This window comes from Salvelinus fontinalis, chromosome 18, assembly GCF_029448725.1.
Source record: "Salvelinus fontinalis isolate EN_2023a chromosome 18, ASM2944872v1, whole genome shotgun sequence".
Taxonomy (NCBI): Eukaryota; Metazoa; Chordata; class Actinopteri; order Salmoniformes; family Salmonidae; genus Salvelinus; species Salvelinus fontinalis.
Genome location: NC_074682.1, coordinates 17510927 through 17536966, shown reverse-complemented (window position 1 = coordinate 17536966; position 26040 = coordinate 17510927). Strand labels below are relative to the sequence as shown.

The 26040-nt window shown below is 43.5% G+C and overlaps 1 protein-coding gene across 6 annotated transcripts; it reads right to left on the bottom strand.

Moving 5' to 3' along the window:
- Positions 1–15: 15 nt before the first annotated feature.
- Positions 16–26040, bottom strand: LOC129815099 (NEDD8-activating enzyme E1 catalytic subunit). Of its 6 annotated transcripts, XM_055868465.1 has the most exons (18): positions 25146–25209; positions 24977–25015; positions 24201–24321; positions 23939–24019; positions 23584–23666; positions 21897–21977; positions 21509–21552; positions 21325–21389; positions 20978–21133; positions 20774–20876; positions 18636–18749; positions 1935–1988; positions 1739–1775; positions 1556–1637; positions 1338–1438; positions 1158–1221; positions 980–1034; positions 16–823 (listed from the first exon to the last, which is right to left on the bottom strand). In XM_055868465.1, exons 1-18 carry the CDS (start codon positions 25163–25165, stop codon positions 735–737), a joined length of 1389 nt encoding a protein of 462 aa, XP_055724440.1. In that variant the 5' UTR covers positions 25166–25209; the 3' UTR covers positions 16–734. The 6 variants fall into 6 exon arrangements, with proteins under 6 accessions (XP_055724440.1, XP_055724443.1, XP_055724441.1 ...); XM_055868468.1 differs by lacking the exons at positions 24977–25015; positions 25146–25209 and adding an exon at positions 25974–26040; XM_055868466.1 differs by lacking the exon at positions 24977–25015 and having other exon boundaries at positions 25146–25249.

Below are 26040 nucleotides of genomic sequence, written 5' to 3'. Positions count from 1 at the left end.
GGGGTCTGGCAAATATTCAGAAAATACACATATCTTTATTGGAGTAGTACCTTCTTCACATTAAAGCTTAAAACTGTGCATGCACCAATTAAACAACTTGGAAGTATAATTATTACTGGGTACAGACATTATTTGGATGTTAACAAAACATGTTCTGTGTAAATTGCAGAGTCAGCACATTCATTAACACTACAATATTTGCACAAGAACATAATGGATATACAACAAGGAAAACAATTTGCCCACTCAGCCTGAAGTCTCAGTCATAAGTAACACAGAAGACATGTATTGTACAGGAAAACATATATTCCGGTTGTGTCTGTGTATGAAAAACCCCATGAAGGAGTTACTGCAACGAAATGAAAATAAATTAAACTCACAAGAAGCTGTAAGAGAAATCAATTTAAATATGGTACTGTTCTTTTCTCCAGTGTAAGAGAGCTTGAGAGGTTGCAGTGCATATAACGCAAATATATAACGCAAATACATCACAACAGTTGCAGATATGATCAAATATGACAGTGGAGTAGTTTGGCTTTCCACAACCAAATGCATTCATACACTTGAGTCTACAAGTATGTCAGAGAACTGGATATGAAATACATTTATTTACATATTCACTTAAATACACTGTAAAACTTGTAGTTTATTTGCCGTTTCAAATACCCGGTACTCTGTTAGAAAAGTAATAACAACGACGTCTGGTGTTTGATGTTGGGGAGAACATGCTGGTCCTAAGAGGTAAAGCTGAGTTTGAAGAGAACAGTCTGGGGAGTGGTGACATCAGCTACAGCCAGCTCCTGCCCATCTAACAGACCCAGCTCTGTAAAAAAAAGTTAATTACAAGAATGAGTCCAACCACAAAGACGACTAGAAGCCCACACTATAGACAGTAATGAAGACTGGGTAAGCATAATGTCATCAATATGAAACACTATTAAACATGTATCAAACCTACACGGCATATTATATTACTCACCTTTCAGTGACTTGCTCAGATTGGGGCGTGTCCTCTGTTCAATTGACGCGACAGTCTGTCAAAACAAAATATGAGTCAATAGCCAGCCAACCACTTGTATGCCTGCTCAAGACTATTCTTTTCACCATGATCAGAACAAAAAACGTTGCATATTGCATATCAAAATGTGAAAATTCACCTGTAAATACAATGTTTTATTTTTTCCTTCCAATGTCGCAGTGATGGCTGGAGATTTCATTTGTCTGAAAAATGTACAGTTGTGAGTGTCATTATGACCAAGACGCAGTCCAAATTATAATATCACATTGGGGGTCGCAGAATTCAGGAAACATAAAACCTACGTGGTAGGTGAACTTACAGAGAAGCGTTTTCAGTCAGATAATCGAGCACCTCCTGGAGCTTAGCTGAGGGAGAGAAGTGCAGGTCCTGGGGGACTTGGCTGCAGGATGAACAGTTCTCCTGACGTTTCAAACAAATATAGAGGTATTAGACAAAAATGTATTACCAGTTACCTTTCATCATACCATTGTTAACCTGAGAGCTGTACACAGAAATCCCAGTACACAGAAAACCCACCTTTCGCTCTGCCTCAAACGTATAGGTGTACAGACCATCAACGTCATTGAAAACCATGTAGTTGTTCAGAGGAATGTAGGCACTGCAGACAAAGAGGAAAGTCATGAAGCTGTTGTGAAATGCATATGCACTTCCATGTACTTATGGACTGGTTTAGTAGTAAATCAGCAATTGAAAACTCACCTTGATGCTATTTTGAAGACCTCCGTGGCACAAGCAGCTAAAATGGGGTCAAAAAGTACTTAGCTAAAGACATTTCTATTTACGAATAGTAAATACACAAAGTCCTATGACAATGCTGCTGAATGTTTAATCTAGCTCGTAAAACCCTTTATGCACAAATAAACGTTCACATTTCCTTTAGTGTGTACTCATTTACCAGCAATGACTGCATTTGTGGACGCCACAGCCGGGATGATCCTCTTTACAACACCTGTAGCACGTGAACAACAAAAAAACGTTCACTGTGACAATACTACCTGTCAACATTTTTAGAACACCTACTCATTCAAGGGTTTTTCTTAATGTATTTACTATTTTCTACATTGCAGAATAACAGTGAAAACATCAAAACCATGAAATAACACATATGGAATCATGTAGTAACCAAAAAAGTGGTAAACAAATCAAAATATATTTTATATTTGAGATTCTTCTTTGCCTTGATGACAGCTTTGCACACTCTTGGCAATCTCTCAACCAGCTTCACATGGAATGCTTTTCCAACCGCCTTGAAGGAGTAAAAAAATATGCTGAGCACTTGTTGGCTGCTTTTCCTTCACCCTGTGGTCCGACTCATCCCAAACCATCTCAATTTGGTTGAGGTCGGGGGATTGTAGAGGCCAGGTCATCTGTTGCAGCACTCAATCACTCTTCTTCTTGGTAAAATAGCCCTCACTCAGCCTGGAGGTGTGTTGAGTCATTGTCCTGTTGAAAAACAAATGATAGTCCCACTAAGCGCAAACCAGATGGGATGGCGTATCGCTGCAGAATGCTGTGGTAGCCATGCTGGTTAAGTTTTCCTTGAATTCTAAATAAATCAGAGACGGTGTCACCAGCAAAGCCCCCTCACACCATAACCTCTTCCATGCTTTACGGTGACATGCAGAGATCATCCGTTCACCCACACCGTGGCTCTCAAAGACATGGTGGTTGGAACCAAAAATCTCAAATTTTGACTCCAGACCAAAGGACAGATTTTCACCGGTCTAATGTTCATTGCTTGAGTTTCTTGGCCCAAGCAAGTCTCCTTCTTATTATTGGTATCCTTTAGTAGTGTTTTCTTTGCAAAAAATCGACCATGAAGGCCTGATTCACACAGTCTCCTCTGAACAGTTGATATGTGTCTGTTACTTGAACTCTGTGAAGCATTTATTTGGGCTGCAATTTCTGAGACTGGTAACTCTAATGAACTTATCCTCTGCAGCAGAGGTAACTCTGGGTCGTCCATTCCTGTGGCGGTCCTCATGAGAGCCAGTTTCATCATAGCGCTTGATGGTTTTTGCAACTGCACTCCAGTAAATTTTCCGTATTGACTGACCTTCATGTCTTGAAGTAATGATGGACTGTCATTTCTCTTTGCTTATTTGAGGTGTTCTTGCCATAATATGTACTTGGTCTTTTACCAAATAGGGCTATCTTCTGTATACCCCCCTACCTTGTCACAACACAACTGATTGGCTCTAACGTATTAAGGAAAGAAATCCCACAAATTAACTTTTAAGAAGGCACACCTATTAATTGAAATGCATTCCAGGTGACTACCTCATTAAGCTGTTTGAAATAATGCCAAGAGTGTGCAAAGCTGTCATCAAGGCAAAGGGTGGCTATTTGAAGAATCTCAAATATAAAATAGATGTTTTATTTGTTTAACACTTTTTTTTGGTTACTACATGATTCCATATGTGTTATTTCATAGTTTTGATGTCTTCACTACTATTCTACAAAGTAGAAAATAGTAAAAAATAAAGATAAACCCTTGAATGAGTAAGTGTTCCAAAACTTTCAACCGGTAGTGTACATTCTGGCTAAAATTGCAAAGGAAGTAATTAAAAAAAAAATTATATATTGTATATGGGGTATTGTAGATACGCCCAAATATTATTAACAGTTTAAAAGCTTGGTTCTTTTTCAGGATTTAATATTTTCCCGGTCTTTTACAAATGTTCCCAGCAAGGCACTACAGAGGGTAGTGCGAACGGCCCAGTACATCACTGGGGCCAAGCTTCCTGCCATCCAGGACATCTATACCAAGTGGTGTCAGAGGAAGGCCCTAAAAATTGTCAAAGACTCCAGCCACCCTAGACATAGACTGTTCTCTCTGCTACCGCTCGGCAAGCGGTACCGGAGCGCCATGTCTATGTCCAAGAGGCTTCTAAACAGCTTCTACCCCCAAGCCATAAGACTCCTGAACATCTAGTCAAATGGCTACCCAGACTGCGGAAGTGTCATTCCAAAGCATATAAGGCATATAAACATGTCTGTATTTGATTAGAAGTTTTAAAATTCAAGCCTGATGTTGCCTGAGCCTGATAAGCCATACGTTAAAGACATTTTATGAGCCCAAGCCCCAAAAATTCCAAATGATTGTGCCGTTATCCAATACAGCAGGTATTCCCAAACTGGGGTACACACAATGCCGTCGGGGGGACGCCAAATACAAATATGACTCACATTTAAAAAAATATACACATATATATTTTTTTTTAATGTTCTTCATATTTTCAAACAGGCCTTTAGTAAGGCCTGCGTCCATAGAGACACATACCAGCTGTACTGGTAGTACTGCTTCTACTAGCAGTACTACACCTGCTCCTGTCGATGACACAAGTTGTTCTGCTTCCAAGAGCACATCCAATGCTAGCATCAGTAATTCTACATTTGCTGTTGGCCCAGCTAGCATGGACACTGACAGTTGTGAATCTGATGCAGCCGAAGAGCTACTGCCCCCTTACCCGGTGACAGCACCGAACAACTGACAGGGACGTTGGACCATCGAAGAGGCGTAAATATGATGAGAACTACATTGATTTGAGGTTCACTTATATTGGGAGTAGTGTCTTTCCTCAGCCACAGTGTGTTATATGTGCAAAAGTACTATCTAACAACTCGATGAAACCTTCCCTCTTGTACAGACATTTAGAAACAAAACATGCCAATTTGAAAAATAAGCCTTGGGAGTTTTTGATTAAGAATTAAGATGCCTTTCGAGTAGTAAGACATGTATAAAAGCAACAGATACCATTAATAAGAAGGGGCTATAAGCGTCTTATATGGTGAGCTACCAAGTGGCTAGGACAGGCAAGCCCCATACTATTGTGGAGGACTTAATTTTTCCTGCTGTCGCGGATATGGCTGGGACAATACTGGGGGAAAAAGCCAAAAAAACTAGACAGACAATAACTTCCTCAAATAACACAGTTTCACGACGCATCAGTGACATGGCAGGAGATGTTTTGAAACAAATACTGCTTCACATACAAGCCAGTGAATTCTATGCGTTACAGCTGGATGAGTCAAGACGTGTCGGGCCTGGCGCAGCTCCTGGTATATGTCTGTTACATTTATGGGGAGTCAATTAAGGAAGACATCCTCTTCTGCAAACCACTGGAAACCAGGACAACAGGAGAGTCACGTTCGTCGTATTGAGGAGACCAAGGCGCAGCGTGATATGAATACATTCTTCTTTTAATAACGGAAGAACACAGAACAAACTAACAAAAACGAACGTGAAGCCAAATAGAACGAGTGCTGACATGCAACTCCACATAGACAACTACCCACAAAACCTAAATGGAAAATGGCAACCTAAATAGGATCCCCAATCAGAGACAACGATAAACAGCTGCCTCTGATTGGGAACCAATTCAGGCCACCATAACCCTACATTACCTAGACATACAAATCCCCATAGATAAACAAAAACCCTAGACAAAAACACACATACCCACTCTCGTCACACCCTGACCTGACCAAAATAATACAGAAAATATAGAAAACTAAGGTCAGGGCGTGACAAGGAGAGGATATTTTTAAAGTACTGGACAGCTTTGTGACATTAAATGGACTTGTGGTCAAGATGTGTTGGTATCTGTACTGATGGCGCAAAAGCCATGACAGGGAGACATAGTGGAGTGGAAATGCGCGTGCAAGCAGTTGCTCCCGACGCCACTTGGGTACACTGCAGCATCCACGAGAGACTCTTGCTGCCAAGGGAATGCCTGACAGCTTGAAATATGTTTTGGACACTACAGTGAAAATAGTTAATTTTGTTAAAGCAAGGCCCCTGAACACTCATGTATTTTCTGCATTATGCAATGATATGGGCAGCGACCATGTAACGCTTTTACAACATACTGGTTATCAAGGTGCAATGCATTGACACGTTTTTTTAAATTGAGAGACAAGCTTAAAGTTTTTTTTACTGACCATAATTTTCACTTGTCTGACTGCTTGCATGATGACGAGTTTCTCACACGACTGGCCTATCTGGGTGATGTTTTTTCTCGCCTGAATGATCTGAATCTAGGATTACAGTGACTCTCTGCAACTATATTCAATGTGCGGGACAAAATTGAGGCTATGATTAAGAAGTTAGAGCTCTTCTCTGTCTGCATTCACAAGGACAACACACAGGTCTTTCCATCATTGTATGATTTTTTGTGTGCAAATGAACTCAAGCTTACGGACAATGTCAAATGTGATATAGCGAAGCACATGAGTGAGTTGCGTGCGCAATTACGCAGGTACTTTCCCGAAACGGATTAAACAAACAACTGGATTCGTTATCGCTTTCATGCCCTGCCTCCAGTCCACTTACAGATATCTGAACAAGGCAGCTTCATCGAAATTGCAACAACTGGTTCTGTAAAAATGTAATTTAATGAGAAGCCACTGCCAGATTTCTGGATTGGGCTGCGCTCAGATTATCCTGCCTTGGCAAATCGCGCTGTTAAGACACTTATGCCCTTTGCAACCACGTACCTATGTGAGAGTGGATTCTCGGCCCTCACTGGCATGAAAACTAAATTAAAGCACAGACTGTGTGTGGAAAATGATTTAAGCCTGAGACTCTCTCCAATACAAACCAACATTGCAGAGTTATGAGCAGCCTTTCAAGCACACCCTTTTCATTAACCCGTGTTGAGTTATTCACAATTTTCGATGAACAAATAAGGTTTTATATGTAAGATGGTTAAATAAAGAGCAAAATAAATTATTATTTGCGTCCTGGTGCTATAAGAGCTCTTTGTCACTGTTCTGACAAAAACTCACTCATTCTTATGTTTAACAAATGTATCATATAGTGTGTGTGTGTGGCAGGTTTACAATGATGGCAAAAAACAACATTTGAGAGTGCGCTGACCCTGGTGCTAGAAGGGGTACGCAGCTGGATGTTGAATGTTTGAAGGGGTACGGGACTATACAAAGTTTGGGAACCACTGTAACAGCTCTCTAGGTTCTCTACTCTTTTCTATTTTTACCAATGACCTGCCATTAGCATTAAACAAAGCATGTGTGTGCATGTATGCTGATGATTCAACCATATACGCATCAGCAACCACAGCTAATGAAGTCACTGAAACCCTTAACAAAGAGTTGCAGTCTGTTTTGGAATGGGTGGCCAGTAATAAACTGGTCCCAAACATATCTAAAACTAAGAGCATTGTATTTGGTACAAAGCATTCCTTAAGTGCTAGATCTCAGCAGAATCTGGTAATGAATAGTGTGGCTGTTGAACAAGGACGGCAGGTAGCCTAGTGGTTAGAGCGTTGGACTAGTAACCGAAAGGTTGCAAGTTAAACAATTTAAAGGCAATGCTACCAAATACTAATTGAGTGTTTGTAAACTTCTAACCCACTGGGAATGTGATGAAAGAAATAAAAGCTGAAATAAATCCTTCTCTCTATTATTATTCTGACATTTCACATACTTAAAATAAAGTGGTGATTTTTACTAGGATTAAATGTCAGGAATTGTGAAAAACCGAGTTTAAATGTATTTGGCTAAGGGGTATGAAAACTTCAGACTTCAACTATAGTTCTGTCCTTGAGCTGTTCTTGTCGAATTATGTTCTGTATTATGTCATTCTGTATTATGTTTCATGTTTTGTGTGGACCGCAGGAAGAGTAGCTGCTGCTATTGCAACAGCTAATGGGGATCCTAATAAAATACCAAATACCCTTTGCTATGAGACGCTACATTCTGTTTCCATTGATCATCCTTGAGATGTTTCTAGAACTTTATTGGAGTCCACCTGTGGTAAATACAATTGATTGGACATGATTTGGAAAGGCACACCCCTGTCTATATAAGGTCTCACAGTTGACAGTACATGACTGAGCAAAAACCATGCCACAAGGTTGATGGAATTGCCCGTAGAACTCTGAGACTGAATTGTGTTGAGGTACAAATCTGGGGAAGGGTACAACAACATTTCTGCAGCATTGAAGGTCCCCAAGAACACAGTGGCCTCCATCGTTCTTACATGGAAGAAGTTCTTGAACCACCAAGATTCTCCCTAGAGCTGGCCGCCCGGCCAAACTGAGCAATCGGGGAAGAAGGGCCTTGGTCAGGGAGGTGACCAAGAACCTCCAGAGTTCCTCTGTGGAGATGGGAGAACCTTCCAGAAGGACAACCATCTATGCAGCATTCCACCAATCAGGCCTTTTGGTAGAGTGCCCAGACAGAAGCCACTCCTCAGTAAAAGACACATGACAGCCCACTTGGAGTCTGCCAAAAGGCTCCTAAAGGACTCTCAGACCATGAGAAACAAGATTCTCTGGTCTGAAGAAACAAGATTCTTTGGTCTGAATGCCAAACGTCACGTCTGGAGGAAACCTGGCACCATCCCTACGGTGAAGCATGGTGGTGTCAGCATTATGCTGTGGGGATGTTTTTCAGCAGCAGGGACTGGGAGACTAGTCAGGATTGAGGGAACAGAGCAAAGTACAGAGAGATCCTTGATAAAAACCTGCTCCAGAGTGCTCAGGACCTCAGACTGGGGCGACGGTTCACCTTCCAACAGTACAACGACCCAAAGCACACAGCCAAGGCCATGTGGCTTCGGGACAAGTCTCTGAATGTTCTTGAGTGGCCCAGCCAGAGCCCGGACATTAACCCGATCTAACATCTGTGGAGAGACCTGAAAATAGCTGTGCAGCGATGCTTCCCATCCAACCTGACAGCCTTTAAGAGGATCTGCAGAGAAGAATGGGAGAAACTCCCCAAATACAGGTGTGCCGAGCTTTTAGCGTCATACCCAAGAAGACTCGAGGCTGTAATCGCTGCCAAAGGTGCTTCAACAAAGTACTGAGTAAAGGGTCTGAATACTTATGTAAATAAGGTATTTATTTTTATACATTTGCAAAAATGTCTAAACCTGTTTTTAATTTTGTCATTATGGGGTATTGTGTGTAGATTGAGGGGGGAATTATTCAATCTATTTTAGAAGAAGGCTGTAGCATAACAAAATGTGGAAAAGGTCAAGGGGTTTGAATACTTTCCGAATGCACTGTATATACAGGCTTATGATCTAGAAAATCTATTTCTCTTGTTATCAGGTCATTTATTCTTCTCTTTTGGCTTACCAGAATATACTGTTAGACATTAGCCTTCAGCTCAAGTAGACTATTTGTAGGACTAGGTTTTGATTCTCAGGTCAGTCTCACTGTGCATGCTGCAGATGCATCAACTACTGCTGAACAATTTCAGTAGGACATTAGGCTATTTAGATAAGGTGGGTACGTCGCCAATGTTAGTTGTGGTTTTGGGGGTTCGTTAGTAATACTGTATGTTATGCTATGTAATGGTACTGTATGTCATGGCTGAGCTGTGCCGCTCTGCAGCAGTCTACTGTATGGTCTTCGATCTGTACAATGTCTTCTGTTATTTAACCACGTATGCCTTTTCTATTCCAATTTCAGGAGGGCAAATGCGCCTTATGTTCCAATAGCAGGGATTTAGTTCATATTGAGCGTTAGGACCTTTCAGCATGTAGTCTGCTCAAGAATCCATCTCTCTGCCTACTCTTCATGGACTACGGAGAGGCAACGAACATGCATATCAGTATATCTCCTCTCTCTCAGTAGAACAAGTTTGAGTTCACGTTAAGGCAACGGTGTTGGGTTTACATGATGCTTTTCCAGAGGCGGTCCGTATGATGGCTTTAGGGGTTCTTCAGTCTGATTACACTAAATGTTCCTTCCCTTTAATCTTGCATGATCTCTTAAGTTCTGTTTGCATTACTGTAACGTTCCTGACCTATTTTTATGTTATTTTGATTATGTTTAGTTGGTCAGGGCGTGAGTTGGGGTGGGCATTGTATGTTGTGTGTGTTTGGTTAGTCCATGGGTGTTGTATGTGTATGGGATAGTGTTTGTTAGGTTGTCTAGTTATGTCTATGGCTGCCTAGATTGGGTCTCAATCAGAGACAGCTGTCATTCATTTGTCTCTGATTGGGAGCCAGATTTAAGGTAGCCATAGGCAGTAGGCTTTTGTGGGTGTTTGTTCCTGTGTAAGTGTTTGGGCCACACAGGACGGTTGAAGGTTTGTTAGTTTGTTGTTTTGTAGTTTTGTAGTGTCGTGTTTGCTGTTTTCATTAAAAGTATGATTAATCACCAATCCGCATCTTGGTCCGATCCATGCTCCTCCTCGTTTGAGGAGGAGAACAACAATGACTGCCTTTACAGAAACACCCACCACAACAGGACCAAGCGGAGTGGAGAAGGGCAGCGACAGCAGCAGAGACAGACAGAGGAATGGACATGGGAAGACGTCTTGAACGGCAAGGGTTGCTACACATGGGAGGAGATCCTGGCTGGAAAGGATCGCCTCCCATGGGAACAGCTGGAGGCAGCGAGGAGAGCAGAGGCAACCGGAGAGAGGAACCGAAGGTATGAGGGTACGCGGCTAGCACGGAAGCCCGAGAGGCTCACCCAAAAATTTCTTGGGGGGGGGCTAAAGGGCAGTGTGGCGAAGCCGGGTTGGATACCTGAGCCAACTCCCCGGGCTTGCCGTGGAGTAAGAGGGCGTCGTACTGGTCAGACACCGTGTTATGCGGTAAAGCGCACGGTGTCCCCAGTACGCGTGCTTAGCCCAGTGCGGGCTATTCCACCTTGCCGCACTGGGAGGGCTAGGTTGGGCATCGAGCCGAGTGCCATGAAGCCGGCCCAACGTATCTGGTCTCCAGTACGTCTCCTCGGGCCGGCGTACATGGCACCAGCCTTACAGGTGGTGTCCCCGGTTCGCCTGCATAGCCCAGTGCGGGCTATTCCACCTCGCCGCACTGGCAGGGCTACGGGGTCCATTCAACCTGGTAAGGTTGGGGAGGCTCGGTGCTCAAGAGCACGTGTCCTCCTTCACGGTCCGGTATATCCGGCGCCACCTTCCCACCCCAGCTCAGTACCACCAGTGCCAACACCACGCACCAGGCTTCCAGTGCATCTCCAGAGCCCTGTTCCTCTTCCACGTACTCTCCCTATGGTGCGTGTCTCCAGCCCGGTGCCTCCAGTTCCGGCACCACGCACCAAGCCTCCTGTGCGTCTCCAGAGCCCTGGACGCACTGTTCCTTCTCCCCGCACTCGCCCTGAGGTGCGTGCCCTCAGCCCGGTACCTCCAGTTCCGGTACCACGCACCAGGCCTAGAGTGCGCCACGAGAGTCCAGTGTGCCCTGTTCCTGTTCCCCGCACTCGCCCTGAGGTGCGTGCCCTCAGCCCGGTACCTCCAGTTCCGGTACCACGCACCAGGCCTATAGTGCGTCTCAGCCGGCCAGAGTCTGCCGTCTGCCCAGCGGTGCCTGAACGGCCCGTCTGCCCAGCGCCGTCTGAACGGCCCGTCTGCCCAGCGCCGTCTGAGCCATCTGTCTGCCCAGCGCCGTCTGAGCCATCTGTCTGCCCAGCGCCGTCTGAGCCATCTGTCTGCCCAGCGCCATTTGAGTCAGCCGTCTGCCACGAGCCAGTAGAGCCGCCCGTCTGTCCCGAGCCAGTAGAGCCGTCCGTCAGTCAGGAGCCGCTAGAGCCGTCCGTCAGTCAGGAGCCGCTAGAGCCGTCCGTCAGTCAGGAGCTGCCAGAGACGCCCGCCAGTCAGGAGCTGCCAGAGACGCCCGCCAGTCAGGAGCTGCCAGAGACGCCCGCCAGTCAGGAGCTGCCAGAGACGCCCGCCAGTCAGGAGCTGCCAGAGACGCCCGCCAGTCAGGAGCTGCCAGAGACGCCCGCCAGTCAGGAGCTGCCCTACAGTCCGGAGCTGCCCTACAGTCCGGAGCTGCCCTACAGTCCGGAGCTGCCCTACAGTCCGGAGCTGCCACTCAGCCCGGACCTGCCGGAGTCCCTCAGCCCGGACCTGCCGGAGTCCCTCAGCCAGGACCTGCCGGAGTCCCTCAGCCAGGACCTGCCGGAGTCCCTCAGCCAGGACCTGCCGGAGTCCCTCAGCCAGGACCTGCCGGAGTCCCTCAGCCAGGACCTGCCGGAGTCCCTCAGCCAGGACCTGCCGGAGTCCCTCAGCCAGGACCTGCCGGAGTCCCTCAGCCAGGACCTGCCGGAGTCCCTCAGCCAGGACCTGCCGGAGTCCCTCAGCCAGGACCTGCCGCCCCTTATCCCGGTGCTGGTCCTTATCCCGGTGCTGCCCCTTGTCCCGGTGCTGCCCCTTGTCCCGGTGCTGCCCCTTGTCCCGGTGCTGCCCCTTGTCCCGGTGCTGCCCCTTGTCCCGGTGCTGGTCGCTCATTTAGGTGGTGTTAGTGGGAGGGTGGTCATTGGGAGGGGGATAAAGAAGCGGGGATTGATTATGGTGGGGTGGGGACCTCGCCCTCAGCCTGAGCCACCACCGTGGTCAACTGTCCACCCAGACCCTCCCCTGGACTTTGTGCTGGTGCGCCCGGCGTTCGCACCTTGAGGGGGGGGTTCTGTAACGTTCCTGACCTATTTTTATGTTATTTTGATTATGTTTAGTTGGTCAGGGCGTGAGTTGGGGTGGGCATTGTATGTTGTGTGTGTTTGGTTAGTCCATGGGTGTTGTATGTGTATGGGATAGTGTTTGTTAGGTTGTCTAGTTATGTCTATGGCTGCCTAGATTGGGTCTCAATCAGAGACAGCTGTCATTCATTTGTCTCTGATTGGGAGCCAGATTTAAGGTAGCCATAGGCAGTAGGCTTTTGTGGGTGTTTGTTCCTGTGTAAGTGTTTGGGCCACACAGGACGGTTGAAGGTTTGTTAGTTTGTTGTTTTGTAGTTTTGTAGTGTCGTGTTTGCTGTTTTCATTAAAAGTATGATTAATCACCAATCCGCATCTTGGTCCGATCCATGCTCCTCCTCGTTTGAGGAGGAGAACAACAATGACTGCCTTTACAATTACGGAGTCTCACATGTGGAACATTGTCGTCATCATCAGAACTAACACTGCTTTGTCCTCTCATGTTGTGCTGCCTGCATGCTGAGCACGGGCAGCACCTGGCGAACCTCTGTTCAACATTGATGCTGGCAACCAATGACAAGATACTGGAACTCATCACGGTTCTGGTTCCTTCGTCAGCACTGAGGGATAGCTCTGAGTTATAGGCCGTCCAATTCTGCATCTGTGCCGCTACTGGTTCTCAATTGATCCCAGCTTCACTCTGATCCTCTGCTGCTACAATGTATTGATTCTGAGCTTGTGAAACATACATGAGTTTGAGCAGTATTCTTGCTCCCACCCCAGCCTCCACCTGTTAGGTTCCCTGTTCCTGTTAGGGGGATTGGTATAGCTTACCGCACTTACTGCTCGTAGGCTATATTTTATATGGCCGCTTTACTCAGGCAGTGAGTTACCCTGAAGGAGCAGAGCCTATATCGCCAAGACATGCATTATTCATTGCTGAATAAATGGATGAGCATATTTCTAAGCAGTGTTTTCTTTCTGAAATGAAACGTTTTGTTTTCCTTATCTTAATCATTGTAATGGCATGCTTGAATAATATAGGACTAAAATAAGATGTAGACGGCTTTCACTTCTCTTCATGAAGATTGAATGGATACGGATGTACAGATCTGAGTTTTAAAAAGATGTCATAGCCTACCGCCATCGCGCGTTCTCTCTTGATTCAAACTCCCTGTGCGTTCAATTGGCTGCTTTATTTAACATTACATGTTAAAGTCTTTGAAAAAGCTATTAGTATAAGAAATGCCCCCCCACCCCGATTAAGCTTTTCGTGGGACTCCAAGAGCTAAGGGGTGTTTTTTAAAGGAGAGAGGCCAGGGGAGCGCAGGTGAGTATTGCACAAGAGACAGAGGCTATAAGTTTGAAACTTATGCATAACCCATCATTCCTTAGCTAAATATACGGCTAATACTCTATTGAATGTATTACCTGAAAGAGGTAGGCTAGGACATTGAGAGAGATATAACAATCTTGAACAGGATGATCTATTTTGAATGCAATTTGAATGGAATTAATTAAGAGAAAGATAAGGAGTGGGTTTAAGCAGGAAATCTCAGTAACCTGTTTCCCGGTATTCAACCCTAGTCAGATCCTTATGGAGGTCCAAGATTAGGAGCACAATTCAGTATTGCAGAATGTGTGTGATAACTCGAAATGACAAGGTTCCAGTTTAACAAAGTTTACTATACTATATGAACACACTACAAGGTAGCCATTCCACTCCAGGCTAGGTCCATCAACTACAAGACTCCCTGCGCAGGCGCACTCTTGACTGAGTGATAGCCCCGTAATAACAGAAATATAGGGATACTTAAAACATGAACTAAACAATCTCCCCCTTTTCTTTAAAGTCAAATAAAACATTAACAACATAATTAAATGTCCAAGTATTATTCAAGATCCCCATTACAAATGGGTTGTAAGACAGTTTTTATTTGTATTACTCAAGCTGCCACTTTCCATTACTGAGAGCCCGTAGGAGCACAAGACCAGATGCTCCTTTTTTAGTCAGACAGTCAGCAAGCTGTTCCTTTGTGGTCGACCACAGCGTCCGCTGGATTCTCTGTGCTTGAATAAGTTCCTTGATGCTGCTAATCTCAAGACGAAGTCTTTTCTCTGTGACAGACTTGGTTGACTTCACAGCATCAACTAATGAGTAGTTGTCAGTGACACAAACTACAAGTAGAAAGAGACGTTTTGTCTCACCAGTGGTAAGCTCTGAGAACAGAATTGCAAGAAAGATAGCATTGTCAATTCCATCTGCAAGAGCAAGGGTTTCTCCAGCAAGTGTGCTTCGGACAACCCTTCTGATCCTTTTTGACTGCCAACAGATAGGTGAGAATCTTCCTCCTTCACCCATTAACACGATTAGATGTCCACCTTGTGTGCCTCCATCTGTAAGGTTCCCTAGCGAAGCATCACTGAAGACAACTAGCTTCAAAGAGTAATCTTTTCCAACATGCTGAAACTTTAAAGTCACTTGTTGTGATTTCAGTTTACGAACAACTTTGTTCGCCTCATGAATGGTTTGTACAGTGGCGTGTTTTGTGTTAGATGCCAAGTTGCAACCATCAAACATTACATCAGGTCTACTCTGTCTAGCAACCCATAAAATTTGTTCTATCTTTGACCTCAATTGATCAGCTTTAATTCCACAGAGGGAAATTCCTTTGTACGGCTCTTGAATAATCCAGGTGAATGGGTTGAAGATTCTTGATATAGCTCTCCTGTTGCATCCGTATTTTTCCATCAACTGTAATAAACTCTATGCCAACATAACAAAAATGATCATGCTCCTCACGGCCGACCTTGAAAACAGCTTTGAGGTGTGGAATCACAGTTGGAGCAAAGGTCTGTGAGCCACCCCAGATAAAGTCATCAACATGACAGGCAAGTACTCCAGTCACATTGCAGTCTTGATCAAGCCAATAGAAGACTGCAGGATCCATTTGTGACATTTTTCCACCTGTATTCAGCATTGTTGCCTTGACTTTGTTGTACCAGTAGAGTGATGCATCTGCCAGTACAAACAACCAATTTTTTAGTTTCCACAGTGTTCCTTCGCTTTTAGCTTCAGGCGAAGGTCGGATGTGAATGTCCCTTGACAGCTCTGTTCCCTGCAAAAATGCAGATTTGATGTTTATGGAATTACGTTTCCATTTTTTCTGGCAGATCACTGACATCAGCAATCTGAGTGACTCTGAGGCACATGTCGGTGAGTCTTTTGGGGGTTCTTTAGCAGCCAGCTCTTCAAAACCTCTAGCCACTAGACGAGCTTTAGGCACTATTCCAGTTAAGGATTCTTTAAGGGTACACACCCACCTTGTTGAGACGCATTTTTAGCCAATGTCTTTGACTTCCTCAAACACTCAATCTTTTCCTCCAATTACTGAGCTCATCTAGCTTAGCTGAGTCAAATGACACGTCCTTTGTTTCAAGTACCTAATTATTTTGAATGTCATTCTGTTTTTCTCGATTTTCCATTGGTTCAATTCTGATATTATCTACAAGTGACAGGTCAGCTGACCCTGTTGTACCAGAAAGTGTAGCTGGTTTAGAGTACTGCAAGTTGTACCAGTTCTGGTGTTTTCCTTTGGCTTTTCCTGCTCGTCCAATGACTGTTGCTGTATGTGGAATACCACTTTCTCTGTCCATGTATTTAACAGTTTGTCCAGTTTTCAGATTGGAACAACCATGTTCTCTTAACACATGTGGCTGTTGTTGAATGTTTTCCTCATTTGAACGCTCAACAGTATTACCTGTGGCATGGTTGAAGGTCTCTGCTCCATTTCCTGTGTCAGTTTCAGTGTCCATATCATTGGATCCGACATCTGGTAGGTTTGTGTCTGTTACACGGAACCCAAACCGGCTGCGCGCGTACACCATCGTGCATAAATGTATTTTGTCCCCCTACACCAAACGCGATCACGACACGCAGGTTAAAGTATCAAAACAAACTCTGAACCAATGACATTCATTTGGGGACAGGTCGAAAAGCATTAAACATGTATGGCAATTTAGCTAGCTAGCTTGCACTTGCTAGTTAACGTTAATTTGTCCTATTTAGCTAGCTTGCTGTTGCTAGCTAATTTCTCCTGGGATATAAACATTGAGTTGTTATTTTACCTAAAATGCACAAGGACCTCTACTCAGACAATTAATCCACACATAAAACGGCCAACCGAATTGTTTCTAGTCATCTCTCCTCCTTCCAGGATTTTTCATCTTTGAACTTATATGGTGATCACATCTAAACTATCATAGTGTTACCACGACAACCGGCAAAACAGTTCGTCTTTCAATCACCCACGTGGGTATAACCAATTAAGAGATGGCACGTTGTCATTTAAGAGGGTACCTCTCTTAGTTGTCATTTTCATTAGGAGACTGATTCTCAGCAACAGCCCCTCTATCTTGTTGATCATTTACTTTCCGCAATCTTGAGTGATGCACCCTGACAATGATGCCTCCGTGCCTCACAAATATCACCACACCATCTTAACCAATGACTACTCCCGGTCCTTTCCACTTGACAGTCAACTCGTTTGTAGTACACTTTGTTTCCAGTTTCGTATTTCTCACCATCATTATTCCCTGAACTACTGAGTAACTTCTGAAGTCTGTCAACTGTAGCAAGTCCAAACTGTTTGTGAAGCTTTAACAATACTTTGTGTTTTTCTTTTGTGTTCATGTTCTCTGTGACTGTCAGAATCTCCATGTTCTCTGTGTCAGTCAGAATCTCATTTTTGCATGCTCTGTGTGATGTCTTTGTCTAAAATGTTTACACAATAGTGGCCTGAGGTAGTAAGTTCAAGAGTCACTGGTTGTTTAAACATCACTGCCTTGTCATTTTTTATGTCTAATACAGCCCCTGCCTTCTTGAGGGAAGCTTTGCTTAATAGTAAGGGGATATCTGTAGGGGCCACCTCTGTTTCAATGTGACACTTTGTCTGACCAATTTTTGCTGGTATCTTAACTCTCTTGGTAGAATGGACAATTCTCCCATCTCCAAATTTGAAAGCTCTGTTGCTTGGTGTGTCAATCATATTTTGTACTTCCTTCATATTTAGTTCACTGACATAGCTATCAAGCCATTTTGCGCCACACACTGTCCATGTACATCAACTATAAAAATCTCAGCATCAGAAGCAGATTCATTTTAAAACAGTGTAATGTTACACTGCTCTATCTGTGTTTACATATTCCTCTGTTAGTTTAACTTGTTCATTTTTATGAGGACAGTCTGTAACCCAAGTTCTTTGACAAATAGCATATTTTGATCTCCTTCCATATTTGTCCAGTGGATTTGTACCAGGAAATGGCGCCCTTTTCTGGTTGTCTTGAGAACGTGACTTGTTGGCGCCTTTTCTCTGCTGCTCAGTGTAATATGCTGCGTCACTCACTTGCATTCCATCTGTTATTGGCGCGACAGACGTCTTATCACCAAAAAATTATTTTTAGTGCCGACTTCATTGATGCAAAAGTCAGCACAGTACAAGCAGTCAAAGCCAACTGTTTCTCCCTACAATCTAGACAAGCAGTATCTAGCAACTTGAAAGCTAACACTGCATCCGGGAGAACCATGTCGTATTTGCGCATCCTATTGTACCTCTGTTCGAAATCAATGATGTAGTCCGTCATTGCAACCGAAATATCTCTCGTAACACTGTCAAAGTTTGAATATGCCTCGTAGGCACGGTCTTTCTCTTCTTTGAGAAATACAGAATCCAGTGCTCTGATCAAATTCACCATACCGTCATTCTTGTTCAAATCCTCAACGGATATTTACAGTGCTGTATCTCTCGCTCTTCCCTCGAGCGATAATACCAACGCAAGTGCTTGCTTTTTCACGTCCAGATTAGTAACCCGTGTCCAGATTCCCAGTTCATTTTTCCAACTTTCGTACGACCTCTTCTCGTCGAAGCGAGGTGGCACATTGTAGTTATTAACCATCATCTTCTACCAATGTTAACTCGAAATGACACAACGACAAGGTTCCAGTTTAACAAAATGTACTATACTATATGAACACACTACAAGGTAGCCATTCCACTCCAGGCTAGGTCCATCAACAACAAGACTCCCTGCGCAGGCGCACTCTTGACTGAGTGATAGCCCCATAATAACAGAAATATAGGGATACTTAAAACATGAACTTAACAGTGTGTTCTCACCCTGGGTGAGTCTGTAGGTGACTCCTGTGATGCTGAACTCTGCTGCCCGCTCCTGAGACTTCTGGTACACCCACTGGATGTGCTCCGGGTCATCTGCGTCCAGCCCCACACCATCTGACAATACAACACACAATCAGGATAGAAATGTTAAGGGATCTTCATGTACAGTTGCAAAAAAAGTATGTGAACCCTTTGGAATTACCTGGATTTCTACATAAATTGGTCATCAAAATGTGATCTGATCTTCCTCTAAGTCACAACAATAGACAAACACAGTGTGCTGAAACTAATAACACACAAAGTATTGTATTTTTCTTGTGTATATTGAATACATAATTTAAACATTCACCGTGTAGGTTGGAAAATGTATGTGAACCCCTAGGCTAATGACTTCTTCAAAAGCTAATTGGAGCCAGGACTCCGATAAACTAGTCCAATCAATGAGACGAGATTGGAGATGTTGGTTAGAGCTGCCCTGCGATATAAAAAACACTCACAAAATGTGAGTTTGTTATTCACATGAAGCATTGCCTGATGTGAACCATGCCTCGAACAAAAGAGATCTCAGAAGACCTAAGATTAAGAATTGTTGACTTCCATAAAGCTGGAAAGGGTTACAAATGTATCTATAAAGGCCTTGATGTTCATCAGTCCATGGTAGGACAAATTGTCTATAAATGGAGAAAGTTCAGCACTGTTGCTACTCTCCCTAGGAGTGGCCGTCCTGCAAAGATGACTGCAAGAGCACAACACAGAACTCTCAATGAGGTTAAGAAGAATCCTAGAGTGTCAGCTAAAGACTTACAGAAATCTCTGGAACATGCTAACATCTCTGTTGACGAGTTTACGATAAGTAAAACACAAAACAAGAATGGTGTTCATGGGAGGACACCACGGAAGAAGCCACTGCTGTCCAAAAAAAACATTGCTGAACGTCTGAAGTTTGCAAAAGAGCACCTGAATGTTCCACAGCACTACTGGCAAAATATTGTGTGGACAGATGAAACTACAGTTGAGTTGTTTGGAAGGAAGGAACACACAACACTATGTGTGGAGAAAAAAAGGCACAGCACACAAACATCAAAACCTCATCTCTACTGTAAAATATGGTGGAGGGAGCATCATGGTTTGGGGATGCTTTGCTGCCTCAGGGCTTGGACAGCTTGCTACAGTATCATCTACGGAAAAATGAATTCCCATGTTTATCAAGACATTTTGCAGGAGAATGTAAGGCTATCTGGGGAGGCAGGTAGCCTAGTGGTTAGAGCGTTGGACTAGTAACCGAAAGGTTGCAAGATCAAATCCCTGAGCTGACAAGGTAAAATTCTGTCGTTCTGCCCCTGAACAAGGCAGTTAATCCAGGCCGTCATTGAAAATAAGAATTTGTTCTTAACTGACTTGCCTAGTTAAATAAAGGTTAATTTTTTTATTATATCTGTCCGCCAATTGAAGCTCAACAGAAGTTGGGTGATGCAAAAGGACAACAACCCAAAACACAGAAGTAAATCAACAACAGAATGGCTTCAACAGAAGAAAATACACCTTCTGGAATGGCCCAGTCAGAGTCCTGACCACAACCTGAATAAGATGCTGTGGCATGAACTCGAGAGCGGTTCACACCAGACATCCCAAGAATATTGCTGAACTGAAACAGTTTTGTAAAGAGGAATGTTCCAAAATTCCTCCTGACCATTGTGCAGGTCTGATCTGCAACTACAGAAAACGTTTGGTTGAGGTTATTGCTGCCAAAGGAGTGTCAACCAGTTATTAAATCCAAGGGTTCACATACTTTTCCCAACCTGCACTGTGAATGTTTACACGGTGTGTTCAATAAAGACATGAAAACGTATAATTGTTTGCGTGTTATTAGTTTAAGCAGACTGTGTTTGTCTATTGTTGTGACTTAGATGAAGATCAGATCAAATTGTATGACCAATTTATACAGAAATCCAGGTAATTCCAAAGGGTTCACATATTTTTTCTTGCCACTGTACCTATGGCTGGTACTACCATTGAAATAAGTCTGTCACTCCTTATGGAGCATTAAAATATTTGAATCAAAAAACTATCTGTGAGAAAACGAAGGCACAGTAATACCTGGTCAAATAAGCATGTTAACAAGCTGGTTGGTTACATACCTCCGAAGGGTTTCTCTTTAGGCCACAGCAGCATGCGGACATACTCAACACAATGTTCTGGTAACCGGGGCATGGAGGCTATCGTACACATGGGGAAGTTAATCTGAGAAAATAAATATATTTAGAGGAAGCAACACATTAGATCCCGGAATAAAAAGGATAGCCATCCTGATACATCTGTACGTAAAACAAAAGCTAGCACACCTGTGGTGGGTAGAGCTCCAGGGTGCAGTCGATGCAGGCAGTCATGCCAGGGAAGATGACCCGAGCGTTTCCCTTGAAGCCCTCTGTCCCCCCGTCAATCAGCGGGATGATGGAGCTGGGGTCCAGCACCCCGTCTTCATAAACCAGCAGAGACAGCTAGAGAGGAATGGAAAATCACACACTGACCACACTGATCTCTGTTTAACAATCAGTTTTTTTATGGACTGGCTTTTTATAGATTGATCATGGAAATCTGTGCAGGACATAAGGGTACTCGAACAAGTGAGCACTAGATTGCATTCGACTTGATCTATATTTAACTTAGAATACATTTTGTAATAACATACCAACATGCCATTCATCCATCTCCGGGCGATTATGGAGTCGAGTCCACAAACTATTATGTGGAATTCTGTGTGAGGGAGACAAAGCAGTAATTATTTCAAATGAAACAAAACATACAGCTAATTTGATATTTCCCATAATGAGTAATCTGGAAGAGGACGAGGATAGAAGAATCCCAGGACTTACGTCTGTAAAACGACTCATCAAAGTCTTGTATTTTCTTGAAATGGCTGTGCAATTTTATAAGGATATCAGTAGATTAGGCCAGCAGGTAGCCTAGCGGTTACAGTGTTGGGCCAGTAACTGAAAAGGCCCTGATTTGAATACCCGAGCCGAAAAGGTGAAACATTTGTCAATGTGCCCTTGAGCAAGGCACTTAAACCTAATTTGCTCCAGGGGCAGAGTACTACTATGGCTGATCCTGTAAAAAAACACCTATCCAGGTGTATGTGACAATTACACTTTTTTTTTTATTAACCTGGGCTATAATAATAATAATGTATTATATATTATTATTATTATTATTATAAATCAACTCCCAAATCATCCATTTTCCTTCATCTCCAAAGGATACGGGACCACGTTGCATCCTGGAATGCGGCCATTGATAAAATCCGCTGCAATGTCTGCCTTTGGCCGACCCACATCCTTCAGCCTTCAGAGATACACATACCATCCATTAGAAAAAGTACAGTGCATTCGGAGAGTATGCAGACCCCTTGACTTTTTCCACATTTTGTTACGTTACAGCCTTATTCTAAAATTGATTACATAGTTTTTTCCCTCATCAATCTACACATAATACCCCACAATGACAAAGCAAAAAGTATTCAGACCCTTTACTTAGTACTTTGTTGACGCACCTTAGGCAGCGATTGCAGCCTCTCGAGTCATCTTGTTTATGATGCTACAAGCTTGTCATACCTGTATTTCAGGAGTTTCTCCCATTCTTCTCTGCAGATCCTCTCAAGCTGTCAGGTTGGATGGGGAGTGTCGCTGCACAGCTATTTTCAGGTCTCTCAAGAGATGTTTGATCAGGTTCAAGTCCGGGCTCTGGCTGGGCCACTCAAGGACATTCAGAGACTTGTACCGAAGCCACTCCTGCGTTGTCTTGGCTGTGTGTTTAGGGTCATTGTCCTGTTGGAAGGTGAACCTTCACCCCAGTCTGAGGTCCTGAACACTCTGGAGCAGCGCTCTTCATCAAGCATCTCTCTGTACTTTGCTCCGTTCATCTTTCCCTCGATCCTGACTAGTCTCCTAGTCCCTGTCGCTGAAAAACAACCCCACAGCATGATGCTGCTACCGCCACCATGCTTCCAAACCTGCTGGTGCCAGGTTTCCTCCAGACATGACGCTCGGCATTCAGGCCAAAGAGTTCAATCTTGGTTTCCTCAGACCAGTTTGCGTACCAATGTTGTTTCTCATGGTCTGAGAGTCCTTTAGGTGCCTTTTGGAAAACTCCAAGCGGGTTGTCATGTGCCTTTTTACTGAGGAGTGGCTTCCATCTGGACTGATTGAGTGCTGCAGATATGGTTGCCCTCCTGAAAGGTTCTCCCATCTCCACAGAGGAACTCTGGAGCTCTTTCAGAGTTACCATCAGGTTCTTGGTCACCTCCCTAACCAAGGCCCTTCTCCGCCGATGGCTCAGTTTAGCCGGGCAGCCAGCTTTAGGAAGAGTCTTGGTGGTTCCAAACTTCTTCCATTTAAGAATGATGGAGGCCACTGTGTTCTTGGGGACCTTCAATGCTGCGGAAATGTTTTGGTACCCTTCCTCAGATCTGTGCCTTGACACAATCCTGCCTCTGAGCACTACGGACAATTCTTTTGACCTCATGGCTTGGTTTTTGCTTATATAGACAGGTGTTTGCCTTACCAAATCATGTCCAATCAATTGAACTTACCACATGTGGACTCCAATCAAGTTGTAGAAACATCTTAAGGATAAGCAATGGAAACAGGATGCACCTGAGCTCAATTTCGAGTCTCATTGCAAAGGGTCTGAATACTCATGTAAATAAGGTATTTTCCGTTTTTAAAACGTTTCTAAAAACCTGTTTTCGCTTTGTCATTAAAGGGTATTGTGTGTAGATTGATGAGAGATTTAAAAAAAAAAATCCATTTTAGAATAAGGCTGTAACGTAACAAAATGTGGAAAAAGTCCAGTGGTCTGAATACTTTCCGAATGCACTGTATTTACAAAATCAACAACACCAATAATGACAAGGGATGAGTAGAAAAAAGTAAAAGGCAAATGATCTGACCTAAAGAGGAACTGTCTGTTGAGGTTGGAAACGTCAATGGTATCCATGTCAACAACGTGTATGTGACGAAAACCTGACAAGGCCTGGTCCACAGCATCCCCAAAAGATGGGAAAACGACAGAGTGAATATCTATCAGAACCAATGTTGTTGTAAGTGTCCTAATTAAACTACTTAAGACTACACTGGGTATCTTTCTCCTCAAGAAATAGGCTATTCTACATTTCCATGAAAGATATGATACGCAAACTGACGGTTACTAGCAGAACAGTGTGTGCAGGTCTATCTCTCACATTGCCACTCATTGCAAAGGGAATGTTGTAGAGTAGCATGTGCATTCAAGAGATGAAATCATACCAGATCTTTGAGAAGTTCACATCCAAGGCCACCTGCTCCAATAACAAGTATTTTGCAGGTGTCTAACAAAAACTGGAGCGACTGTAAGGAAATAAACAACAGTAATAAAGGAGAATATCACAGCACAATCAAAAGTATTCAGATGTGCAACTGAGCTCTGATATGACATGAACCATGGCTTTAAGTATGAAATTATTTGCAACCCATTCAGTGCTGTTCCTTGTTTTATTTACAAACTTTGAGTATGCACTGTGATGATTACCTCTGTGCTCGGCTCAAAGTCAGGGTGAGTGAAAGGTCCTGGTCTTTCCAGAAATCTATTGATGTGGTTCCATCGTCCGTCCCATTCGCCCCCGTCTCTGCTGCCCCCATCCACCACCATCCTGGAGAGAACACAGGACAGGAGTCCAGCTAAATATGTCAGTGGGGAAACATTTGAGGAATATAAAACTTCATTAATCTAATAAATGTTTAATAAATTAGAAACAGCTGCCATACATGTTTATAGCAGACATGCAAATAGCAGAGAAGCACATTGTTATTTTATAAACAATAATATGTAGAAAGTACAGTCATGATTACCTAGCAGCAACCTTATGACATATATTATTGTTTCATATGTTTTTTGTTTATAACTCTGTGATGGTTTAAACGTGTATCGCTGCACCTAGGGTGCCATGCTATGGAAGAAGCACAGTACCTTATTGACAGACAGTAAGCGGATAGCTAGCTAGCCAACAAGCCTACACTAAAGTAACTGTCTCAGCGCCTCTAGCACTGAGATGCAGTGCCTTAGACAGCTGGGCCACTCGGAATCATTCCATGATTGAATCGGTTTCAAAGCAGCCATTTGTAGGGATACTATGTTATAGACCAACAACAACAGGAACTATTTACTGTAGGCTAGTTAGAACTAGCTAGCGTAGCTATATATTTATTTGGATTTAGCTGCCGTCTGAGTTATTCGAGACAGCGTGTTAATCCCTGCTCTATTCACCCTCTCAAACCTGCTGCCAGTTCTAGCAATTCATTACTAACTTCTCAGTCAGCTCCACTACTCTCCTTCTTTTCTTCTCCCTAAAAAGAGAGAATAAAAGAAGGTTCATTCATGCTTTGCTTTCAGCGGGTAACCAGTTAATGGGATGTGAAAGCATCGTTCGGGCAGTTAACGGCTATGTCTTGCTTGTTTACTTCTACAGCTACTTACGGCTCGTCTGTATCCGCCATTTTCGTGCCCAGGAAGACAAATAGCTACCCACAATGCATTGCACAGACACCGGTGTGGTATTCACAATGCAATCCGAGATCCTTGGGACGTCCCTACCATAAACCCTAACCTTAAACTCTTAACCTCTAACATTAACCCCTCCCCTCACTCCCCTCACCACACAGTCCGTGCTATTCAAAATCCTTGGGACGTCCTTACCCCATAGAAATGTAAAATGGGTAAGGGTTACGGTTAGAAAGTACTCGTTACATTTTGAATGCTTAGCAGGACACGAAAATGGTCTAATTCGCACACTTATTAAGGGATAATCCCTTGTCATCCATATTACCTCTTATCTGGCACTCACTAAACACGAATGCTTTGTTTGTAAATTATGTCTGAGTGTTGAACTGTGCCCCTGGCTATTCGTCAATTAAAATAAAAAATCGTGTCGTCTGGTTTGCTTAATATAATAAATTCTAAATGATTTATACTTTTACTTTTGGTTTAAGTAACGTTACATTTAAAACCAACTACGTTTAGACTATTACTCAAGTAGTATTTTACTGGGTGACTTTCACTTTTACTTTGAGTAATTTTCTTTTAAGGTATCTTTACTTTTACTCAAGTATGAAATTTGGGTACTTTGGTCCGGGTAATATATCCGTATAGAGTACGGACCAAAACGTGCACGTTCGAATTGCGTCAGGGACAACTGTAGCATTTTAGCTGTGCCTAACGCTTAAACTAACATTAACCTACGTTCAACGTTAATTCTCCTAGCCTGCTACTTTAATTATTCAAACCTACTACGTTAGTTATCCTAACCTGTTATGTAAAGTCTGGTCATCAGTATCGAGAAACCAATAGTAGGCCTTTCATCTGTGTAAAACTA